The following is a 24,928-nucleotide window of genomic DNA, read 5'->3' as shown; positions in this document are numbered from 1 at the left end:
GCTTTTATCTAAAAGGCTTCTGGGTTAGTTTTCTAGGGCTGCCATAACAAATCACTACATACACTTTTATTAGTTACTTTTCTGTTGCTGTGATAAGACCCCATGACCAAAGCAACTTATAAACGGAAAAGTTTATTTACGTTCATGGTACCAAATAGTTAGAGTCCATGATAGAGGAACAAAGGCATGGTGGCAGCAGCAGGAAGCAGAGGCCTCACGTGTTGAACCACAAGCATGAAGCAGAGAGAGTTCACTGGGAATAGGGCAAGCCCTTTTAACTCTGAAAGCCTGTCCTCGGTGATGCACTTCCTCTAGCAGTCATACCTCTCATGCCTCCCCCAAAAGGTGCTGGTGAGTAAGGACCAAGTACTGAAATCCCTGAGAATGTGGTAGATATTCACATTCAAACTACGACAACACTTAAGGCAAATATTCATTGTTTTTCCATAGTTTCAGTGGTCCAAATTCATGGTACCAGCAGCACTTCTGAGGGTTAATTGATGGTTAATCTTTATTGTGAACTGGATGGGATTTAATATCACCAAGGAGACACACCTTTATTCATGTCTCTGGGGTGTTTCCAGAGATGTCTAACTTAGGAAGAGTCTCCCTGAATGAGTGTAGCACTATTTCATAGGCGGTGGCTCTAGACCAAACAAAAAGAAGAAAATACTGGATAGAGGTTCTCAGAAGATGTGGGTTATTAAATGAAAGTCTCATTGCCAGACATAAAATAGTTTCTTGTGAGTCTTTGGTCAGGAAGGCCCACAGGGGCTCTGACACAACACAGGCTATTGTCAGTGCTCTTGGTTGTCCATCACGGCTACATGGCAAGACCACCATTGCTGAAGACATCACATACTTTGTTTGTAGGGTGTATAGAAATTAGGCTGGAACCAGTTTGGAGTCTTCTCCCTTTTGGCTACCTTTACTAGAGCTGCCAGGTACTATATTAGCTGCTGAGAGAGGAAAGCCATCAGTTGACTGACCCAATGGCAGACCCCGCATGCTAAAGTACTGATTTTCCAGTCACTGGTGCAGTCATGATATGGCTATCATAGAAACAAGCAATTGCTTTCTGATTAGATTTGAGGCTAGCTACAAAGGAAAGAACTCTTAGCTGGTACTGTAAACCTAGTTAAAAGCTAAGCAGGCTAAATTGCTAAGCAGGTCACAGGCTCTAGGAGGTGACCCGCTACTGTTATTTTGCTAAATGGACACACACATAGATTAGTATTTCTCTCAGCTGTGATGAGAGAAACACACAATGGACAGTCATCAATGTAGAGACTATAGGCCAGAGTGAGTAAAATAAATTATTGTTAAGTGCTTTGCCCTGAGTGAGACATTACACACACATACACACACACACACACACACACACACACACACACACACACACACAGCACTAAGGAAACATCATGGAGAGGGAGCAGAAAAGATGTAAGAACAAAGGTTGAGGAGAAGTGCCATTGTACGATGGCCATTAAACTCACGAATTCATAGCAACTATGGCTATCTGCACAAGACTGGCACAAGATCTAGCCAATCAGCATTCCCTCACAAATGGGAGGGGAGCTCATGAGATTTCCCCACTCCTAGCTGAGGAGTCATTGACAGCAGATGGCTGCAGTGATTGGGGGAGGATCTTTTTTTTTTTTTTTTTTTTTTTTTTCAGAAACACTGGGAGGGTTTTCTATAGCTACACCACTATCCTGTAAAGGATTGACATTTTCCTTCTTAAGTTTGAAAAATTCAAACCAAACATGGCCCAAATCAACAGATGACTAATTAAAGAGTATATAGCCATGATAATCAGTAGCTAAGATTATTGATTCAGGCAGAGAAATTAATTGATCTAGAAGATTGTGGAGCAGGCCACTAAAGTAAAATACGCCAGCACCATCTCCTGCTGGAGACTTGAAATATCTGAATCCCAAGATTCAGGAGCAGAAGAAGTTTAAAACATTCTAGTAGACATAAGCTTTAAAAAGTAAAGTAGAGCTGGTAAGATGACTCAATGGGTAAGGGCCCTTGCCACCAAGCCTGGTCATTGAGTTTGATTCCCAGGACCTACATGGTAAAAAGAGAGTACTGTCTCCCACAAGTTGTTCTCTGGCATGCACAACCACATGCGCCCGCACACACACACACACACTGTGATGTGTGCATATGTCCCCCCCCTAAATATAATCAATGTTATATATAAATGCAAAAAGACTACCCTACAAATATTCTCATACTGGAAAAGGCATAAAAATAAAAAGTAGAAATCCTAAATTTAATTTTAATAACATTTTACTTAGCACTAAACATCTGACATAGGTCAGCAAATCAATATTAAAAGTAGTTAATAAGGTATTTAACATTTTCTTATACTGTCTTCAAAACTTCAATATGCATTTTACGTCTCAATTTAGGTGCTGTAGTATTCTTGGACTATCTGATCTAACTTTTGTAAAATCTACCATTGAAAAACTAGACCAACAGACCCACATTGCATCATTTTCTGCTGATGTTTGTTGGTATGCGGGACACAGTCCCTTCATGCTAGGCTTTTCACTTGTTGTCTCACTGAGTGACTGCATTGGCCATTGCATTGCTCATAGGTGGATGTGATCGTGGGTAAAATTGTCAATGCTAGGACTATGATGAAAAAATAATAATTTTATTCATAGATTGAATCAGTCATGTTGGGAAGTTCTTTTAGATTTTTGTTTTTGTTTTACTTCCCTCACCCCTGCCCCCCCCCCCAGCCCCCAGTGGACTCAATTTCAATAGAAGAGCTTTTTGTTTTTTGATCAGGGAACATTATGTGTGCGTTTGTGGGGTGAGGGGCGGGGCATGCTGACACCGCAAATTACTAAAAACAAAACGCAAGCAGCTGTCTGTCTGCTGATGTGTCCCCTCTAGGTTGTGCTTCTGGGCATGTGGCTTTAGTAAGGAGACATGTGGCTCCTATGGAGAACACTCTGGAAATACTTTCCACCTGGATGGTTGGCTAGCTGTGACTTTCTGTAGAAGCCTGGGTAATGGTGGCTGGGTCAGATCTCGTGAGACAAGGGAGCCTGTGAACCCCTCTGGCTCCGGGCTAGGACTGCTTCAGTCTGTGGGGGCTCTGCCTTCTCATAGTCTCCAGGCCTTGGAATGGCTGAGCCTGGTAGAGCCTCGAACTCTCTTCTTCATTTTCTTGGTGTTTTGATTTGGGGCAGGAAGAGACAGCTCTAGCTCCCTTTTCTTGAGGTCCCAATCTGGGTCCTGTTCATCAATCAGCAGTCCTCTCCGGCGGTGATCCTTGCATTCCGGTTCTGCCCTGTATACAAAGAGAGCAGCCTGTGAGGGCAGAAGGAGCCTGGCCAGTGTTGGCATTGCCTCATGTCCTGAGTGCTACACACAGTGCAGGCCACAGATCTTAATTGCGAAGGAAGGAGGCCAAGTTCACCGGCATCCAGGTGTACACTTTAGACTCTAAACCTAACATTCAGAACACCTCAGATACCAGGGAAACTAGCTGAAGGAGGGGAAAGCTGCTCCAATAAACCTGCATTTATATACTATAAATTTGTCTCGGCCATTAGCTCATTCCATTTTAATTAATCAGTATGTATAGGTAAATTAAATAAAAATAGCCTAGGAGCTTACTTCCTCACAACGTGAACTATGAAGAAATCCTCTGTCATTTTTTTTTTTTTTTTTTTTTGCCTGGAGTCACAAAACCTCTAACTCCACTACAGTACACCCACTGCAACATCCTGTAATGTGTGAGCAACTTTGCTAGCCTGTCTTTTCAGCTCATCAATCCCATGATGAGTTGAGCACTGGCCTCTTGCCTAACTCACTACACTCCTCCACCCACCCACTTTAGCCTGCAAGTCTTCCTGGCTGTGATCACCCAGTCAGCCAGGGCCTTCATCCCTTCACATTCCCTCCCCCCCAGATCAACCGGTTTTCCCCCTCCTCCTTCGGCCAGGTCTTCACTATCTTTGCAGGACCATACTAATTCCACCTTTGTCCAGACATCATCCCTCTGAATGTTCTAATATCGAAAGGGAAATAAGTTCCTGGTGGGAAATAATAAGTAAGTGTGATTCACATGTGATGCCGTTGACATTTGCTTTTGTCTGCTCAGCATTGCCTGCCCAATTTACCTGGCAGTGCCCATTCCATTTTAGTTACTCTCGGGCCAAATGCCTTGTGCATCTGGTCACTAAGGAGGGGCTAAGATTGCTGGGGCTGGAGGGAATCAAGAGTAAGCCAAGGTCAGGACACTGAAAGGCTCTCAAGGATAAATACCCGAGGAACTGGGCCCCATGTGGGCAGGTGTGCCTGCCTGTAATCCTGGCACTTGGAAAACTGAAGTAGGAGGATCATGAATTGAAGGCCAAGCTGTGTTATATAGTGAGACACACACACACACACACACACACACACACACACACACACACACACATGAAGGAAGGAAGGAAGGGCAGGAGGGATGGAGGGATGGGGAAGGGAAGAAGGGAGCAAGAGGAGAGAGAAAAGAAAAAGAAAGGGAAGAAGAAGAGACATGCTTAAAGATTAACTGGCTATGGATGGAGAAGGGAACATTTGTCAGAAACAGGAAGCTTCTAATTACTCATATAAGAAATGACTCAGTACAGAGATGGGGAAGGCTTCTGGAAAGTGATGGAGAGAAGAGGGAAGAGAAACAATTCTATAGATAAACTCCCTCCCGAGTAGCCTAGGGGAGGTGTGTGTGTGTGTGTGTGTGTGTGTGTGTGTGTGTGTGTGTGTGTGTGTGTGTGTGTTGTCTAGCTCTTCGTTCATTTGCTTAGTAAGATCTATTTGAACATGTTCACAGACCAAATAAGGAGTGGGAAGAAAAGGGTAGAAACTATCAACAATACGGGCAGAATCGAAAACTAAACAAAGAAGACAGGGGTGGCTTTCTTGTAGAAGATAGCAAGGTTCTAGGTGGAGGAGCACCATGACACAGAAAGGATGGGAAGACAAAGATTTATTGATGTGGGCTTTTGTAGAACCTGGAAGTGTGGAGGTTGAGAAGTGTGTCCCTTCATGGCTTCCAGTGGAAAGGAAGACTCAACAAACCACTGTAGGGGCTTAGCTAGAAAGAGACATCTCTAGTTCCCCACCAGCACTCATCTGCTTACTTCTTGGGTTTTCATCAGCAGGTCAAGCCCAGCAGTAGAGCATTTAGAGATGTCAGGTCCAAAAGAAGCTCCGGACAAATGGCTGACTGGGGTGCCTATCCACAGACCAAAGCACATGCTGGCCTCCAGGCTCTCTTGGCATTACAAACACATGTTATTTGGGTCCACACTGAAATTCCTGCCCCCTATGATAAATTTCTCCAGCTCATGGGCTTCCTTCCCCACAGCTTCTCATGCTTATGTAATCCCACCATTTGTGCCATGTATTTTCTTGGCTTTTGGTCCTCCTGGCCGTCTCTCCTCTTTGCTCTCCCTCTTCTCTTCCTCTCTTGGTTTCCTCTCATGGCCACAGTCCATTCTACTGACCATGTTTAATCTACTACTTTCTTTCCCTGCACTGGAGTATTCCAGGGACCTCTAACTGTACTCTCCCCCATATCTGCAATAAACACCTTCTCCTCGACCATACGTCGGAACAGTCATGATGCCATTTCTAAAACAGTTACTTCTATAGATAGTCAATCTCATCGTAGGCAACTGTTTTACTAGTTTAACTTTTTAGGGGATGGCAGTGCCAAAAAATTGAACCCAGGGCCTTACATGGACTAAGCACTGAGCTTACAGCTTGCACTTTTGTCCAGACTGGCTGCCCAGCAAGTTCCTATGATCCTCTGTCTGTAAACTCTCAAACTGGAGCTACAGATATGGCCACCTTGGCTGGTTTTATATGAGTGCTGAGGACCCAAACTCAGGTCTTCTTGTTAGTGTGGCAAGCACCTCACTGACTGGACCATTTCCTCAGCCCCTGCTGTACTGTATGTATGAGGAAACTGAGGGTAAGAGAGCTGGTTTTAACTTGTACAAAGTCACACAGCTAGCTCAAGTACCTGTCAGAATCCCAAGGGTGGCCATGTCCTATCCTCCAACTTAGTGTCCAGCTCTTATTAGAGCTAATTTTTGTAGGATCTAAATTTTGAAAGATCTATGTGCTTTTCAACCACAAGTTGTCATCCTTATTAAAAAAAAAAAACCCTTAAAATCCATTTTTAAATTATTACAGGATCTAGAAAGATTGCTCAGATGTTAAGAGCACTAGCTCTTTTATTGCAGAGGGACCCAGAGTTCTGCTTCTAGCACCAACATCACTGATTATAACAGTTGGTAACTCCAGCTTCAGGGGGATCTGACACCCTCGCCTGGCTTCACACAGTGCACATACATGCACACAGGTAAAATACTCATATGCATAAAATAAAAGTAAATAATCTTTTAAAAACTTCTAATACCCATCAATTTGTTCACTGGTTCTCAACCTATGGGCCACAAGCGCTTTTGGGTTGCATATCAGATATCCTGCATATTATATGCTTACATTATGATTCAAAACATTATCAAAATTACAGTTGTGAAGTAGAAATGGAATAATTTTATGGATGGGGCTTACCACAACATGAGGAACTGTATTAAAGGGTCACAGCATTAAGAAGGTTGAGAACCGCTGTGCTGGGTCTTCATTTTCATTTATCTAGAAATTATTCAATTGACAAAAACTCTGATTGTAGGCTCCTTTCCATAGCTGGGAAAACACAGGACTTACTTTTCCAGGAAGTCCACACAGGCTTTCTGACCATAGATCTGTGCAATCCTCTTAGGTGTGTCTCCAAAGAAGTCAGCAGCATCAATGGCAGCATGCAGTGCATGGAGAGTTTTGAGTACACTCAGATGGCCTGACTCAGCAGCGAAGTGAGCTGCGGTCCAGCCTACATCAGTGACCAAGCAGGGTCTGGCTCCATACTGTATCAGCAGATGTATCACCTCCATTTGCCCTTAGATACCATGGAGGGAGAAGACGGAGTTGAAATAAAAATGTCCTCAGTGGTCTGAAACCAGAAACAGCCTTAACAGCGTAGACCTGAGCCCTCTAAGAACTTCCGTATTCTTTCTAGAACAGCCATCCTTTCTGTCCACAGTCCCAGGCCTTGCTCAAGTCCTTCCCATCTATACACTAGCAACTCTCACTGCTTCTGCAGCTGCAATACCTTCTATGTTTTTATAATTTTTATTAAATAGAATTTGGAACTGAAGCTAGGGCCCCACATTCTTTATGCAAGGTCTCTATGACGGAGTTATATTCTTTTGAACTCTCGTTTCTTCTTATTCTGAGAGAGAGTCTAGTTGAGTTTCAAAGACTGGCCTTGAACTTACTCTGTATCCCACACAGTTCTTGAACTGTCTGCTCCATTTATAATAGCCAGAGACTGGAAACAACCTAGATGTCCCTCACTAGAAGAATGAATGAATAAAAACATGGTACTTTTATATGATGAAATAGTACTCAACTGTAAAAAAAGACATTTTGAAATTTGCAGGCAAATGAATAAAACTAGAAAAAAATCATCCTGAGTGAGACATCCCAGACTCACGAAGGCAAATATGGTATGTATTCACTTATATGTGGATATTAGGTATGAAGTTAATGAACCAAGCTCCAATCCATAGACCACAGAGGTTAGCTATAGAGCAACGGACTAGAGGGTACAGGTAGATCTCTCCTATTAGAAAAGGGAAATAGAGTAAATAGTTATAGAAGAATGTAGGGGGCTTTTATGTAAAAGGGAATACAGGGAGGGACTGCTAAAATTTAGAGGCATTTGAGGGGTAGTATAGAAACCTAATATAGTAGAAACATATATATGTATATATACATACATGTGTTTATGTATACATATATACAAATGTATGTATGTATGAAATTGCAAAATAATGGGGGTGTAAGAGTCCCAACTGGTGATTTCTTTATCACCAAACAAAGCTACAAGTGTCAGGATTAGTTTAATTGAGTTATTGGTCAAAGGGATCCCATGGGAATTCCCAAACAACCCAGGCTGTTGCCAAGAATATAGGTTGCTGTCCACTAACTAACATTAAGGCCCCATTGCTGAAGACAGCCCCCATATAGCTCAATGAAAACAGAGATGTTGAGCCTGCACCCCTATGTGTCAGCGTCTTTGACACAGAAAGTTATTCTTCACACTCTCAAAAGAGAAATGTGAACACCAAGCCAGCTACAAACTCTTTATCTACAATGGTGTCCTGTCTGAAAGATATGCTAAGGCAACGGTGGCACAAAGCCTGTGGAAGTAACCAACCAATAACTGATTTGATTTAAGGCCCACTCCATGAGACGGAACTCATACCCAACACTGCTTGGGTGGCCAAGAACCTGCGAGTAGATAGCCCAGGGACCTTGTCTAAAAGAAGAAGAAAACAATGTACTGATAAGATGGCTCCTAATGATATTCTGATATACTCATAGGCCAGTGTCTCGAGTAGCCATCATCAGAGAAGCTTCCTCCTGCAGCAGATGGGAACAAACACAGAGACTCACAGTCAGGCATTACTCAGAGAGTGAGAGAGACCTTGGAATGCTCAAGTCTAACTGGGATGTCACCATCAAATCCTTCCCCTAAGAGCTCAGGGATCCCTGAAGAAGACGAGGCAGAAAAACAGTTTAAGAGCCATAGGATATGGAGAACACTAACAAAAATAAGGCCCCTTAAATCGAAATGAATAAAGCTCTTAAGAACTCACAGAGACTGAGGCATTTGTATAAGCCCACAGGGGTCTGCACCAGGCCCTCTACATATATAGTATGCCTTTCAATTTACTGTTTTTTTATGGGGTTCCTGAGTGTGTCTCTGATTCTTGTGCCCTTTCTTGGCTCTTTGCCTTCTGTTGGTTTGTCTTCTTCAACTTCAATGGGATAGTTATATTTTATTTTGCTTTATTCTTTAAGAAAACAAATTAATTAATTAATTAATGAAAACCTAGGCGCTGGGAGAGTGAACATCAGTTTTCTTCCATAGAACAAAATTGGGTGTATCAATTACTCCAGGACATGCCTCATGTTCACAAGTAGTTAACCAACTATATAAGGGACTCCACAGCTGTTTTTTTGTGTGTGTGTGTGTGTGTGTGTGTGTGTGTGTGTGTGTGTGTGTGTGTGTGTTTGCTTTTATTTGGCTGTAATTTAGTGGTTTTGGGTTTGGTTTTGTTTGTTTGTTTGTTTGTTTATCACTTTACATCTGGATCAGAGCCCCCTCCCTCCTCTCCTTCTAGTTCCACCCTCCCTTCTTCTTCCCCCATTGCCCCTCTCTTACTCCTCATAGAAGGGGAGCTCCTCACCTCATCCCACCCCACCCTGCTACCAACTCAGCCCAGCACATGAAGTTGCATCAGGACTGAATGCATCCTCTTCCACTGCGGCCAGACAAAGCAGCTCTGCCAGGGGGACATGATCTAAAATCAGGCAAGGCAACAGAGTTCATGTCAGAGGCAGGTCTTGCTCCCCTAACTAGGGGACCCACATGAAGACCAATCTGCCCATTGAGTACATACATGTAGGGGGCCTAGATCCAGTCTGTGCATGGTCACTGGTTGGTGCTTCAGACTCTTCAAGCCCCTTGGTCCCAGGTTAGATGGCTCTGTTGGTCTTCTTGTGGATCTCCTCTCCCCTCCAGGTCCTTCTACCCTTACCCCCTCTTCCACAAAGCTCCCTGTGCTCTGCCCCATGTTTGGCAGTGAATCTCAGCATCTGTTTCCATCAGCTGATGGGTGGAGCCTTTCAGAGGACAGCTATGCTATGATCCTATCTGCAAGCATAGCAGAGGAAACTTAATAGTGTCAGGGGTTGGCTCACTCCAGTGGGGTGGGTCTCAGGTTGGGCCAGGCATTGGTTGGACGATCCCTCAATCTCTGCTCTATCTTTATCCCTGCACATCTTGTAAGCAGGGTGAATTTTGGGTTGAAGGTTTTGTGGATGGGTTGGTGGTCTCTTCCCTCTACTAGAAGTCCTGTCTGATTAGAAAATGGCCTGTTCAGTCTCAATAATCCTACACTACTAGGAGTCTAGCTAGAATCGCTTTCATATCCTCCCAAAATGTCCAGCTTGTCTCGGAGATGTCCCCACCCATGGTTTCTCTTCTTCTTGCAAGCCCTCTGTCCTCTCCCTACACCTGATCCCTGCCCTCATTTTCCTCCACCTTCCTATCCTACCCTGTTCCTTCTCTTCATCCACCTCGGCCATTGTTTTTTTTTTTTTTCTTTTTAGGTGTGGTCTTGTTTTCTTGGTTTGGGAGGGTTGTTATTGTATTGGGGTTTTGTTTGTTCGTTTGTTTGTTTTTGTTTTGAGAAAGAATTTAAAGTTGGGTGAGTAGGGAGTAGGAGAGGCTCTGGAAGGACTTGAAGGAGAGAAAGAATATAATCAAAATGTTCTTAAATTTAAAAACTGTTTTAAATAATAAACATGTAATAAAATATTAAAGATAAGTAATTTAAAATTTTAAATTAAAATATTTTAATATTTTTGTTGATGAAATTGGTCATACAAGCCTGGTAACCTGAACCAGACTTATATAAAGCAAAAGAGAACTGACTTCTGACCTTCACATGTATGCCATGGCACATGCACACACACACACACACACACATACACACACACACACACCTACACACATCATAGATATACACACTAACAAAAATAATTATAATCAGCAATTTGAGCACACTTAGAACTCAGCTGACACAGTTTAAGAACACTGGCTTTCTAGATATGGGCTCCCATCACCAACAAATGGTACCTTGGATAAGAAACAAATTCCTGGCTGGATGGTAGCGCATACTCTGAATTCCAGCACTCAGGAGGCAGAGGAAGGTGGATCTCTGAGTTCGAGGCCAACCTGGCCTGTAGAGTGAGTCCTAGGACATCCAGGGCTACACAGAGAAACCCTATCTGAAGAAGAAGAAGAAGAAGAAGAAGAAGAAGAAGAAGAAGAAGAAGAAGAAGAAGAAGAAGAAGAAGAAGAAGAAGAAAAGAAAGAAGAAAGATAAGGAGGAGGAGAAAGAAGAGGGAGAGGAGGAAGAGAAGGAAGGAGAACAGAAGAGGTGGGGAAGAAAAGAAAAAGAAACAAATGCCTCATGCTTAATGCCCTCATCCCTCATTTGCAAATTAGAGTTGTTACCACAGGCCTCACCAAATCCTTGAGGAGTATGAAAGAATTCCCAGACACGAAGCTCCCAGCACAATGCCCAACATACAGCTCATGTTCCCCCAAAACAGTCCCCTGGTATAGCTACCAATTCTCCCTACTTAGATTTCTGCACAAATATCTCAACCAAGTTCTTTGCAGCTGGTCCTACTTTCTGCCTTGTCCTTCTCCCCACAAGAGAGAAGATGAATAATTGACTATAAATGCTTTACTTAGCATTATGTGGTGGTGTTTATTACTAAAGACTTTTTAAATGTATGCATGTGTGCGTGTGCGTGTGTGTATGTGTGTGTGTGTGTGCAGGTGCTCATGCCCATGCATAATGCACATGTGTGCAGGTGCCCCAGAGGCAGAGCACTCCTAACTGCAGAGTCAACTCTCCAGCACCAATACTGAAAGACTGAGTTTTGTCCGTAACTTCCCATCATATAACTGAGATGTTCTGGGAGGGGCGGGGATCCTCGTATACTCCATTCATGATGTCATGATGACAGAGGACTAACTGAGAGCAGCACATGTATGGTCTCCTCATTGTACACATTGCCTAACACCCCATCAAAGAACTCCAGCGTAGCATCCCTGCCTCCCTCATATAGCAGAGTTAAAGGGGGGGGGGGGATCCCAAAACATTACGGACCATGGTCCAGGTGCTATCACTAGAGAGAGTTAACGCCAGAGTTGAAGCGTTCCATCCAACACTCTCCGGCACACACTGATGCCGCCACCCTCCTGCAACATGAGGAAGTGGGCGGCAGAGACATGCTCTACTCACCTCTGACTGCAGCCCAGTGAAGCGGGGTCCTGTCATTCCAGTCCACGTCCTTGTAGTTTGGATCACAGAGACCTTTCTTCAAAATCTTCTTTACTGAATTGCAGTCCCCTGCAGCCACAGCCTGGTGGAGCTTTGTCATGTCTGATATTTTTGACAGTTCCATGACAGAGTCTGCCGGGAATACAGGCCACTTAGGAAGTTCCATTTATTCCGCCTACCAAACCTGAAACTCTGGGACAGGGACCAAGGCTCCTGGAGTGGTCTCTGCTGCATAATCAAATATGAGAATAACCTTAGAGCCAGAGAATGGGAGATGTAAACATAATTAAAATGCAGTGCCCAGGGCACAGGAAAAAAGAGCCAGTCACTAAGACTGGGAAGTAAACAGAGCTGTCTTGTCAGAACCTTAGGTTTGTTTGATCCTGAAGAGATTGGTGACAGGGAGAGAGCCTGTGACTGGGAAGAACGCATTGCAAAATGTAAGAGCTTTCAACGCACATGTGTAGAGCAAGCTTCATGACTTTTTCTGGAAACTAGCAAATTGCTTTTACTACAGGGGACAAAGTAGAGGCAGCTTCATAAGAACGTAGAAGCAATTTATATATAACAAGGGGAGGAATTCCACTTCTACCCTTTTCTCCATTTGCCTGGAGTGGATGTGCCGTCATCTACCTGGTACCCAGCACCTCCCAGCTGTCCTCAAGACAAAGAGAACAGACCTGAGGAGGAAGCACCTGGCAGGTGAGATGGTTGGGATGCTCTCAGCCCCAAGCTGCACTGTTCTAGGCAGACCTTGCTCCTCACAGAGGTTGACAATCTCACCTCAACAGCTGCCCAGTGTAGAGCTACGTGAGCTCCGCCGTGTGCCTGGGACCACTGATGGGTTACATGAGAACGTAATGTTAACATCTAGCTACTGCCCCACAGGCCACAATACGTGCAGAAATCCTTCCTCCTCCACAGATACCCCCAGGCTCTCTAACTGAGACTGTCTGAAGTCCCTGGCTAACAGATTTACAGATGTCTGAATCACTTGTCTGGGCAGTGAGTTTACATCAAAGGCAGACGTGTATCCTGCTCTGCCTCCGGCCAATGAGTCAGAGAGAGCCCAGCTGGCTATTGGCTTGTGCTGTGAAACTTCCTCCATCCTCAAAACCATACAAGAAAAGGCCCCGACTTCTGCCACGGGGCTCTGGTTCTTCTTCAGAGACCCCACTATGCCATCTGTCTCATACCGGGGCCTGCTCTCAGAATCCTGTCATGCTGTTTACCCCCTGTCTGTCATCCACAGCAATAATAAATCTCTTCTAGTAAAATTACTCCTCAACAATCCATGCACTCAGTGATCCCCTTAAACTCTCATCCAAGACCTTTATGGCTGTGACAAAGTTTAGTGTCAGGTACAAAAGGGCTAACTTCCCTCCAAAAGGGCGAATCCATTGACTTGTCTCAAAAATAGAGTCTAGGCTCAGCCCAAGATGGACTGAATTTCTGGTGGTTAGATATAGAATTTCTGGTGGTCAGATAAAAGCCATTATTCCTAAGGAACTTGTGAAACTGGCTCTCATCTGCCAAAAGGATGGGAAACCTTGTCTCCGACAGAAGGGACATATGGCTCTCCATTGACATATCTATCTAGTTGAATGTCATAGCCTATGCTGGCCTCCAGGCTCCTTCAAGCCCTGCTCACCCACACACTTGTTATATATGTCAAAGCCAAGCTAGCCTTCTTGCCTTTCTCATCTCTCCCCATGGCTGTTTCAGATGCAGACACACATGCACACACACATCTCCATTCTTTACAATGGCAAGATTTTTCGCCCTACCCATCCACTCTTGCTGTTCCCTGCTGTTCCTGCTTCCCCGGCCCTGGCCATGCCCAGTCTGCTTCCTTTCCTCTCTGCTCTGGACTTGCCCAGATGCCTTTCCATGTTTTCTCTCTCTCTTATCCCCCACCCCCCGAATTAAAAACCTTCTCCCTGGGGCTGGAGAGATGGCTCAGGGTCGGGGTGGGGCAGTTAAGAGCACTGGCTGCTCTTCCAGAGGACCAGGGTTCAATTTCCAGCAACCACATGGCAACTCACAACTGTCTGCAACTCTCGTTCCAGGGAATCTGACACCTTCACATAGGCATATGCAAGTAAAATACCAATGCACATAAAATATAAAAAAAAACAACAACAACAAAAACAAAAAAAACCACCTCTATTATCACAGAATGGCCATCTCATTAATTTCTTTTTTTTCTTTTTTTTTATTAAATTAAAATTTTTTCATATACATTTATTATACATATATACATATACAATAAATGACCCACAGCAAAGAGAACAATGACTCAATTAGGAATTATATAAATGTTACATTCATAGTGTTTTGGCTATTTGTATTTGGCAGCCTTGAAGAAAACATCTTTCCTATCTTGGTGCGTCTAAAATTCTGAATGTAAATCAGTATCTATCATAGCTAGTCATTATCAATGTAAAACATCTATCTAGAGACCTAAAAACATCTTAACCCCTAAGCAACTAAGCTTAATTGTAAAACTAAACTAGCTGGTCTTCAACCCCGTCAGAGACTTGAGAAGGAGTAAACTCAATCACCTAAGTATGGCGGGAGGGCAGGTTAGTAGCTTTCCAAATGAGAAGATGACAGAGACAGTTTTCTACCTGAGCAGTCACCCAAAACTCTCTATAACTTTGGAGCATCTTCTTCAGCCTTCTGGTCCAATATATCTGACAGACATACTTGTGAAGCAGGAACTATCGAGGACTTGCTTACCCTGTCTTGGCAGAGTTTGGCCGTCGACTCTACCTGCATCCAAGCTTGCCCTTTTTTAGGCAGAATTCTGTCTGTGGTAGAAATGAGGACATTTTGCCCAGTGGCTTGACATTAGTTTTTTTTACTGCACTCCTCCCACACATTCAGGGTCTTTCACCACTATGATCATTGGGGCCTGAAGTATAGACCAAGCATAGTAGGGGCTGGGCAAGCAGGTGATTTGGGATAAAAAGATCACCAAAGGTGTAGGAGCCATGGCAGCTTGCCCTAGTCTCCTAGAGGTACCCTAGGAAGGCCCCATACCTTAGATGACTATAAGCTTTCAAAACAGAAACGGGATTTGGCCTAGTGATCACAAGTTGCCAACCTCTGTCTGCACAGATCACTTAAGGAAATTGTGCTTCTGACTCATTGGTGTAAAAGGAGCTTTTATTTGCCTGTTGCAACTGCTTTCTGAGAGGCTTACTGTCTCTGTCTGCTAAGCAGGGCCTAGTCCTGGTAGCCAGATTAAATAAGTCAGCTGGGAGAGGCGTTCGCAGCAGAACAGCTGAGTTGAATCAGCCAGCCAGAGTTTAGAAAGAACAAGAAATGGTGAGCTTACGAAGCAGTAAGTTTCAGAGGCTGAAAACATTTTAGGCTTAGGTTTGATTGTACGGAGGCTAAGAAGCCTTCAGGACCAGGCCTAGGTTAGCAGACAGAGGCAGAAGCCTCTGAGACACAGCAAGTCCCAGGACAGCCAGGGTTACCTGGGAAACCCTGTCTTGAAACACAAAACAAAGCAAAAAAAAAAAAAAAAAAAAAAAAATTGGACGTGAGTGTTCACGGAGCACTAGTGATCATGGGCAAAAGGAGGGAAGATCCTAGATATTAACCAACAGATAACAAAACAAAAACACAGTAGCCAGGTGAGCTACCTGTGACTCTTGAGGAACACGACACAGGGTTGGCCTCTGACACACACACCACTTGTAGTAGGTTTCAAACTGAGGACAAATGGCCAAGGTCCCTATTTAACACTTCAAAGCAGACCTGGCCTCCAGGTTCTCCTAGCATCCCTCAGCCCCTACCTGTTACAGGGTATAGCTGGCATACCCTGCCTCCTATGCTGAGCTTTCCAGCCCAGGTGTGGGCAATAAGTGCTGGTAAAGCACAGAATTTCACTTGTGTGTGGGGTGGGGAATGAAATCTCTTAAAACTGTACTGTGGTAGCAATGGTTTCCCAACTTGAAAATGCTAAGACTCACTAAACTGGGTATGTTAAACATACCTGAATTCACTACCCTAACTACTGAAATTTAGCAAACTTCCCTTTGCATGAGTCTTTGTGAATCTGGTCAAGTATCTGAACTCTAATCTTTTAGGTAGATAGGCCTCAGTTTAAAAAGCAGCCACCAAGGGGGTTACAGGTTTAGCTTAGTGGTGGGGAGCTTGCCTAGCAAGCACAAGACCCGGGTAAGGTCCTCAGCTCTGAAAATTAAAAATTAAAAAGAATACCCAACTGTAGTATATCTCTTATTAAGTATGATTTATCTAATTAAAAAAATAAAGATCTAAGATTGGCACACTTACTGTCTTTCCAAGGAGCTCCGTGCTACAGGTCACCTTAGCTGGCTGGAGTGTTAGTATGTTTGTACCATGGAAACTGACTCCTCCTCCTCCTCCTCCTCCTCCTCTTCCTCCTCCTCCATAAACAGGCCTCAGCTGGCTTTCCAGTCCCTGGGAGTCTGGTGGGCCAGGCTTGCCACTTCTCTTCCTGTCCAAACTCTTCAGGAATTCCATCTTCTACTTTAGTTTAACTGTGATGGTCCTCCTCAACAGGTTTGTAAGAGCATTTGATAAACAGATTGAAGTTGAAAAGCGGCTGATTACTGGCGGTTCACAAGATACCTTAAAGCAGGGTGGCTGCGTGGTAGCTCACTGGGAAGGAGGGATGTCTGCCCACTGGGGAGTACTGGAGACAGCCTGAGCCCCACGCCACAACATTCAGAACCAGCTGTGAGATCCTGAGCAGATCCTTACCTTTGACTTTTCTTTTTTTTCCTCACCACTCAAAGGAAGCCTTTTAAAGCTTTGCCCTTCTGACTATTCAATAGAATTGGCTGAAGTGATTTATAGAACATTTAACGCAAGAAAGATGTTTAAACAGTAGCATCTCCTGGATGTTTTCTCTTGGCCTTCTTTCCTCTCCTGCCCTCTGCTCTAACCACTCATCTACCATGCCTACGGCACTGCTTACCTCAAACCCCACTGTCCGGCCCTCTGTAGCTTCTTCCCTCTCTTTTTCACTCCTTCTCTCTTTTTATCCTTCCTTCTTTCCTTCCCTCCATTACTCTTCCTATTTTTCTTCCAAGATGTGTTGCTGGCTGTACTGGGACAATGCTCTGGTTGGCCTCAGTTGTCAACCTGACACAGCCTAGAGCCATCTGAGAGGAGAAGCCTCAACAGAGCAATGGCCTCCAGCGGCTTGTCTGTCTGCGAGGGCTTATCTTATTATAAACTGATGGTGGAAGTTCCAGCCCAGTGTGGATGGCACCACTCCAGGCAGGTGGCCGTGGGTATTAAATATGAAAAATAAGATGCCAGGCAACATAGATGATATGGAGAAGTTTACTTGTAGGAGCATCGGAGAACAGGAAGCGGGGAGGGAGCCCCAGAGGAAAAGAAAGAGAGACAGCAAGAGAGAACAGGAGAGAGAGGAAGAGGAAGAGAATGAGAGAAAGGGATGGAGAGAAAGAAAGAGAGGAGCAACAGAGGGAGATGAGATGGGTTTGCTTTTTTTATTTTTTTAATATCCTGGGCAGCTGGCACACTTAGTGGCCAGCGGGTGATGATGTCATAGGTTGCTAGGCAGATTGGGGGCAGCCATGTTAACAATAGGATTTATTAAAAAAAAAAAAAAAAAAGCTAGCTGAGCTGGTGAGAGAGCCACCTTCATGGCTCCCACTGTTCTTTGGTTGTGGCTGAGTTCCCCAGTGAAAAGGCAATGCTGCATGCACTACTTTCAGGCTCCTTCCTTGAGTTCCTGCCCCAACTTCCCTCAGCAGTGGACGGTGACCTGAAAGTGTAAATAAACCCATTCCTCCATTAAGTTGCTTTTGGTCTGAATATTTTATCGCAAGCAGCACAAAGAAAACTACAACAGCCAGGCAGAGAACAAGCCACCCGTTGTCTTGACTCAGTTGAGCAAACATTCAGGATGGGCAGAAAACAAACAAGAAAAAAAAATGGTTGCATATAAAGTTACAATTTTTTTTAATGCCATAGTGGAACACCATGAAAAGGGAGAAAAAAATGGGAGAGGATTGTGCACACAGGCTGAGAAGATCCTGGATGAAAAATATACAATGAAGGATATGGTGCTTCTAGGTATGGGCTGAGGATAAGGCTTATTGTAGCTATGAAGGCAAAAACAGCCAGAAGGTTCTGGAAGAGCCCAGACTGAACTGGGCCATCAGAGGAGGGGAGGGGAAAGAGGAAGAGAAAGGGAAGAGAAAGGGAGCAAAGAGTGCCTGGGGACCAAGAGATGAAGAAGCCACCCGCTGGGCTGGAGAGTTTAGGGTAGGATTTCTCCATAACAAGTGTTTATGTGTAGGGACTTAGGGAACTGGCAGCCAGAGTCTGCTTTGATATGTTAAACAGCCATTTTTGTTCTTTTGTCCTTAGTGTGAGACCTAATAGGCCTTAGCTTGACTGAGAGACACTTGGAAAAGCAGAGGAGTTCTGTTACTGTTTGTATATAAAAGGCCCTAAAGGCTCCCAAGTCAAAAGGTGTATTTGTAGGCAAATAAGATCTTAGAAAATAGCTGCATTATGATGGTTGTGACAAGATTAGTAGCCGCGTTGCACTAGCATGTGTGTGTGTGTGTGTGTGTGTGTGTGTTTGTGTGTGTGTGTATGTTCCTTGTGTCTCCATCTTATCCATTTGAGACAAGGTCTCTTTCTGAATCTGAAGCTAGCCTGGCTACTCAGCCAGCCCCCCAGAATCTCCGTGCTTCTGCCATGCCAAGCATGCACAAGTGCCAGGGATGGAAACGCCTGTCCAGCACCTGCTTTACTGAATCATCGGTCTAGCCCCTGGATTCTGGCTTGGCCAGTGTCCCTGGAAGACATTAGAAAGGAGCACACGTACCCTAGTCAGATGAAGTACATCATGAAGAATGTACTTTTCTCGACCCGCAACTCTACAGCTGAGGAGTGACTGTTGCAGAACTGCTCTGTCCCTGACCGCAGAAGCCAGTTGATAAAGCCCTTCTTATGCACTGTAGTGATCCTGACCCTCTGAAGAACTCTGACTAAAAGGGGAGATGTGGCGAACCCAGAGGACCAAGGCAGATGCAGAGCTGGAGAGGGCGGGCGGTCCACACTGAGAGAGGAGGATGCGGCTGGTGGAGGAGTGTGGAGTGAGTAGTAGAGATGTAGCGCAGCTAGGTAGCTCAGTGCTAAGATGCTCAGTGTCTTCTGGGACCTAGCCAGGAATTTGGATTTTTTTTTTTTTTTTTTTTTTTTACCCCTAATGCAAAGAGTAGCCATGGAAAGGTTTTAGTACCAGGTGAGATGGGAATGGCACAACTTGGCTTTCCTTCAGAGGTCCTCTGGCTGCTAAGTGGAGATGAGACTGCAACACAGATGCTGGAGAGATACCCTGCAGAAGTCTAGACAAGGAAGGATGGGGAGTCGGCGAATGAGGGCTGCAGGGGTCATGGAGAAATGGCGAAGTACCGAGACTACAGCGTTGCAGAGGGAATCTTGACATCAGTTGTCAATGGCTAAGGCATGAGCAGTGAGGGGGAAAGGAGAATCAAGGCTGTCTCCTCTTGCTTAGGCGATGACACTGGTGGTGTGGGAGTGACTATAGTGGGGCCCAGGTTGTGTGATGGAAGAACACAGATTACGTGTTAAGTGTTGGTATAAGTCTGAGGAGCCCGTTCAGCACTAAGTATCAAGGAGCAGAGTCCTGTGACTCTGGGGTTCAAGTTACAAACATGTGGGAGGCGGGGGATATTTAAAGGTATAAAAAACACATAAGATAAACTAAGACTGAGCATAGCATAGGAGGCTCTAGCCCCAGCCTGAGACCCACCCCCCACCTTCTCCAAAGTGTGGTAGCAGAGAGAGAATTATCAAGGTAGATAGATCATTACCAGGGCAGAAACAACTTCACAGAATCCAAGGGAGAAGAGCCATAGTTGGGAAGCATAGGATGAGCTATGTGAGAGACAGTAGTGTTTAATGGGTGTGTATTACAGGCTATCAACAAGGTGTGTGAAAGGCTGAGTTCCAACCGCCAGTGTTCACGCTCCGTTGCTCTTCCCAAGCCTTCACATGGTCGCAGTTCAGCTTGACTTTCCAGGACAGAGGTCCTCTTGATAAGATACAGAGGAACTCTAATAAGAGACAGGTAGTGGTAGGACCATGATGGGAGCTTCTATCAGCAAACTGCAGGCTTCTCCTACTGAAAATGTTCCTAATGTCAAACCTCTTCCCAGTCATGAGCTGGCCAGAATGCAAGGTCAACCAAAGGGAGAGGCCCCAAGATTTCTTTTTGCAGTGAGCTTCTTCTACTACATTAAAAAAAAAAATTGAATGAACTTAATGTAACATATTGAAATGACAAAGTGAAGAAAAAAAAAAAAAACCAAATGACATAATACACGAGGCTGCATACAAATAAAATAAAAGCAATCATGATAATATAAAATATTTATTTATTACAAGTAGCAGGATATGTGGATTGTGTGATGGGTGCTTTCCAGTGTTTTCACGGTGATCTTGTGATCAGCTATATGAACACCAACAGTCTATACCCTGGAACTGGGGATATGACTCGGCTGATAAAGAGTGCTTGCCTGGCATGCATGTAGCTCTGGGTTTAATTTGAAGTGTGGTGTGTGTTATTTATAAGTACTGGTGGTTCCGAGGAAGCCCTGCTATATATAGGGTCACATTTCTTAAATTAAAATGTTTTCTGGGAGGGACCTTCTGAAGAGCAGAACCATGGTTCTTGCTCAGCCCAAACCAGATGTTCTGTAACCTGAGTAGGACATACATAACCTGCTTACAGAGAGCTGTGGATAACTATCTTCGTGTGTGAGTGTGTGTGTGTGTGTGTGTGTGTGTGTAGTATGTGTGTGTATAGTGTGTGGTGTGTGTGGTGAGTGTGTGATGTGTATGTATGGTGAGTGTGTGTGTGTTGTGAGTGTGTGTTGTCTGTTGTGCCATGTGTGTTGTGTGTGTGTTGTGTGGGATGTGTGTGTATGGTGTGTGTGTGTGCTGTGAGTGTGTGGTGTGTGTGTGGGTGGTGTGGTGTGTGTGCGTGGTGTGTGGTGTGTGTGTGTGTGTGGTGTGTGTGGTGTGGTGTGTGTGGTGTGTATGGTGTGTGTGGTGGTGTGTGGTGTGTGTGTGTTGTGTATTGTGTGTTGTGTGTGTATGTGTAGTGTGCATGGTATGTATGTGGTGTGTGTGTTTGTGTGTAGTGTGATGTGTGTCTATGTGTGTGTGGTGTGTGTATGGTGTGTGTGGTATGTGTGTGTTTAGTATGTATGGTGTGTATGTGGTGTGTGTGTATGTGGTGTGTGGTGTGTGTGTGTGTGTATGGTATGTATGTGTGGTGTGTGGTGTGTGTGTATGTGATATGTGATGTGTATGTGTATGTTGTGTGTGTGTATGTGGTGTGTGTGTGGTGTGGTTTGTGTGGTGTGGTGTGGTGTGTGTGTATGTGTGTGTGGTGTGTGTTGTGTTGTGGTGTGTGTGTGTGGTGTGGTGTGTGTGGATGGGTGTGTGGTGTGTGTGTGTGTGGTGTGTGGTGTGGTGTGGTGTGTGTGTGTGGTGTGGTGTGGTATGTGTGGCTGGTTGTGTGGTGTGTGTGTGGTGTGGTGTGTATGTGTGGTGTGTGTATGTGGTATGTGGTGTGTGGGGGTGGTGTGGTGTGTGTGTGGTGTGTGTGGTGTGGTGTGTGTGTGGTGTGTGTGTGGTGTGTGGCTGAGTGGGTGGGTGGTGGACGGTGTATAGTATGTGTATGGTGTGTGTGGGGGTGGGTGTGTATGGTGTGTGGTGTGTGTGTGGTGTGTGTGTGGGTGGTGGGTGGTGTGTATGTATATGTGTGTGTGGTGTGTGTGGTGTGTGTGTGGTGTGTGTGTGTGGTGTGTGTGGTATGTGGTATGTGTGTATGTGTGTGGTGTGTGTGTGTATGTGTGTGGTGTGTGTGGTATGTGTGTATGTGTGTGGTGTGTGTGTGTATGTGTGTGGTGTGTGTGGTATGTGTGTATGTGTGTGGTGTGTGTGTGTATGTGTGTGGTGTGTGTGGTATGTGTGTATGTGTGTGGTGTGTGTGTGTGTGTGTGTGGTGTGTGTGGTATGTGTGTATGTGTGTGGTGTGTGTGTGTATGTGTGTGGTGTGTGTGTGTATGTGTGTGTGTGTGTGGTGTGTGTGTGTGTGGTGTGTGTGTGTGGTGTGTGTGTGTGTGTGTGTATGTGTGGTATGTGTGTATGTGTGTGGTGTGTGTATGGTGTGTGTGTCAACTTCAGCTATGGTTCTTCAGATACCACCAACCTTGTGTTTAGAGCCAGGCTCTCTTGTTGCCCACAGCTGCTGAGCGGGTCACACTGACTCCACAGCCCTCAGGATCCTCCTGTCCAGACTCCCCAGAGCAGGAATTCACTCCCATCACCACCAAGCTCTCTCTGCTTACTTTGTTTGCTTGTTTGTTGTTGTTACGTGGGTCCTAGGGGAATGAACTCGGAGTCTAGGGCTTGCAGGGCAAGCACTTTACCAACTGAGCTGTCACCCTGGCCCTAGGGAGTCCCTTTCATAGAAATTCACAACAGATATTTTTAAACTTCTCATAATGGGTGAGAAAATAGTCAGAGCTTTCCTCCTTATGGGGGACATTAATACATTTGAGGAAGTGAGACATTGCAAAAACCAACTGTAATTCTGACTGTGTTGAGTGGCCCGAAAATAGCACAAAGTGCTTTGAGACCCAGTGTTTTGGAATAAATTGGAAATCTTCCACTTGTCTCCTTAGATCCACCACCCACCACCTGTTGTTCTGCCCCTTGGAGGTGACCTAATTGGGCACAGTCCATGGACCCTCATGCCAGTGTCTCCCAGCCGGCTGGGGAGGGGAGATAAAGAATGGGCTTAGAAAACTGACTCCATTGGGAGGCCTGCCAGCCTGGCAGTGAAGGTCACAGCCCTGTCAGGTGGTTTTCTCCATAGAGCGACCTAAGTTTCCGAAATTACTTTCTGCGCTTGCTCCTCGTGCGGGGCCGGTCGGGGCTCTCAGCGTTGCTCAGTGAAAAGCAATGTACTGTGGCCTGAATCCCGTTTCTGCTTTTATCAACAGTCCCTTTATTAACCCTCATCAACGGATCCACTTGGCTTCCAACCAGGCCCTGAGCAACAACGACAAAGCCAAATCCTACCAGCAAAGGCGACGCCGACGCTGTGGCGCGAAACCCCGAGTGGCTGGGTATAATAAACCGAGCTGAGTGTGGGAGAAGGCCAGGCGAAGGTGAGTGAAGCCAGCTGCTGCAAAGTCAAGAACGGCCATGTAAGCATGACTCAACTGGATTTCTCCCCATGTGTAGTTTCAGAATGAGGAAGTCGAGCCAGTACAGCCCTCTCAGTGCAGCCCTCTCAGTGTGCTCTCTTTTGGAGAAGTAACTTTTCCACAATAAACATAAAATCTACTCTGGGCCGAATCAGGACACCCACAGATGGGGAGAAATGGAAGAAAATAGTGCTCTCATTCTACCTTATAAAATTTGGTCCTAAGTATTCACAATGAAGAAAGAGCTATAAATATGCACAGATTTATCTGCAAGGATGTTCACTGGGGTGCCGATTTAAAGCTTTAACACGGTAAACAACCCATGTTATCACTAACAAGGGAGAAGAAACCTATGGCTTTAAAAACTGATACTGAAAAAAAAATAAAATAAAAACTGACACTGTAGATACGGCCGCATCACACATCTTGGAAGGCTTGGAAGGACATTAGTGTTACATTGAAAGTGAAAGCAGTATACTATAAACATAAGAAATTCAATGCTTAAACTAATATTCATTTATATCCATGGAGTCAGGAGAAATATCTTCCTCTACAGTGAATAAGTAATAAATGCTAGTTTCCCATGAGCATGTATAATTCGTACCAAAAGCATTTTTGTAAGTATCAAGGGCATAGCTTTTGATCTCTTAATTAGTGCGGATGACATACCCCAAGCCACTGCTGCCTGAGACTCCAGAAGAAGAAATGAGCAGCTCAAACCCACAGGTTGATGGAGGACACTGGAGGAAAACATCATTCCCCCCCCCCCCCCCCCCCGCAAAAAAAAACCCAGCAGGATAACTGACCTTCACTGGCTACTCATCAGGAGTCAACAAACCTTCCTGAGCTGCTCAGACCAAGATATGCTATACCTACACTGGACAGCCTAGCATGGATGCCTCAGATCGAAGCCAGGTTTGTGCTCAAGTAAATCCAGAACAGAGAACCCTTACCCAGGTCCACATGAAAGGTCAACACATGGCAAACTCTGGGAAAACTGACCTCACTGAGATCCAGTCTGCCAGGAAAGGATAAAAAACTGCTTGCTAACTTTAATAGATATCTATTCTGGGTGGGTAGGAGTGTTCTCCACCTGGACTGAAACAGCTCAAACAGTAGCCAAAAAGCTCCTCTGGGAACTGCTTCCCTAATTTGGATTCCTCCTAGCCTGACTTTTCATAGCCAAATGTCGCAATAGCTGAAGCTCAGACATCCATTCAAAACCTCCTTGTGCGGACAGACCTTAGAGTAACTCTTTAGTTATTAGGGTCCAGCAAAGGATGGATATTCCTCTTTCATTTGCTTTGCTTTGGCACGCTGTACCCTATACAGGGAGGGATTTACACCCCATGAGATTAGGTTTGGAAGGCCTTCTCCACTGATTCCCAGGCTCCGAGACAAGTAATTGGCAGAACTATCTAAACAGTCCTTTCTCAAGTCACTTCAGGCACTCCAGTTCTCCGTCAAGGCATTGATCAGACTGTCCAAGAGATCCAGGCAATGTTTGAGTCCACCACCAGTGGACCACTGTTCCACCACCACCGCTTGTTCGAGTCTGCTGCCAAGCAGCTGCAACCAACTTGGAAAGGACCCTAGTTGGTGACTGCCTCCTCCCCTATGGCT

The 24,928-nt window shown here is 44.9% G+C and overlaps 1 protein-coding gene across 1 annotated transcript; it reads right to left on the bottom strand.

The window, feature by feature from the left end:
* Positions 1 to 3,090: 3,090 nt before the first annotated feature.
* On the bottom strand, positions 3,091 to 16,387 carry Ankrd66 (ankyrin repeat domain 66). Its single transcript, XM_051152933.1, has 4 exons — positions 16,323 to 16,387; positions 11,973 to 12,143; positions 6,751 to 6,979; positions 3,091 to 3,313 (listed from the first exon to the last, which is right to left on the bottom strand). The coding sequence occupies exons 2-4, from the start codon at positions 12,133 to 12,135 to the stop codon at positions 3,127 to 3,129; spliced, it is 579 nt and encodes a 192-aa protein (XP_051008890.1). The 5' UTR covers positions 12,136 to 12,143; positions 16,323 to 16,387; the 3' UTR covers positions 3,091 to 3,126.
* Positions 16,388 to 24,928: the final 8,541 nt, after the last annotated feature.

The sequence above is a fragment of the Acomys russatus genome, chromosome 11 (assembly GCF_903995435.1).
Source record: "Acomys russatus chromosome 11, mAcoRus1.1, whole genome shotgun sequence".
Classification (NCBI taxonomy): Eukaryota; Metazoa; Chordata; class Mammalia; order Rodentia; family Muridae; genus Acomys; species Acomys russatus.
This window is presented reverse-complemented; position numbering and strand designations above follow the sequence as displayed.

Coding starts and splice junctions, on each gene's coding strand:
- Ankrd66 (XM_051152933.1), bottom strand. CDS start 12,135: ATGGAACTGTCAAAAATATCAGACATGACAAAGCTCCACCAGGCTGTG. Junction 6,980..11,972: donor TCACTGGGCTGCAGTCAGAG/GTGAGTAGAGCA, acceptor ATGGTATCTAAG/GGCAAATGGAGGTGATACAT. Junction 3,314..6,750: donor TGTGTGGACTTCCTGGAAAA/GTAAGTCCTGTG, acceptor CTTTGTATACAG/GGCAGAACCGGAATGCAAGG.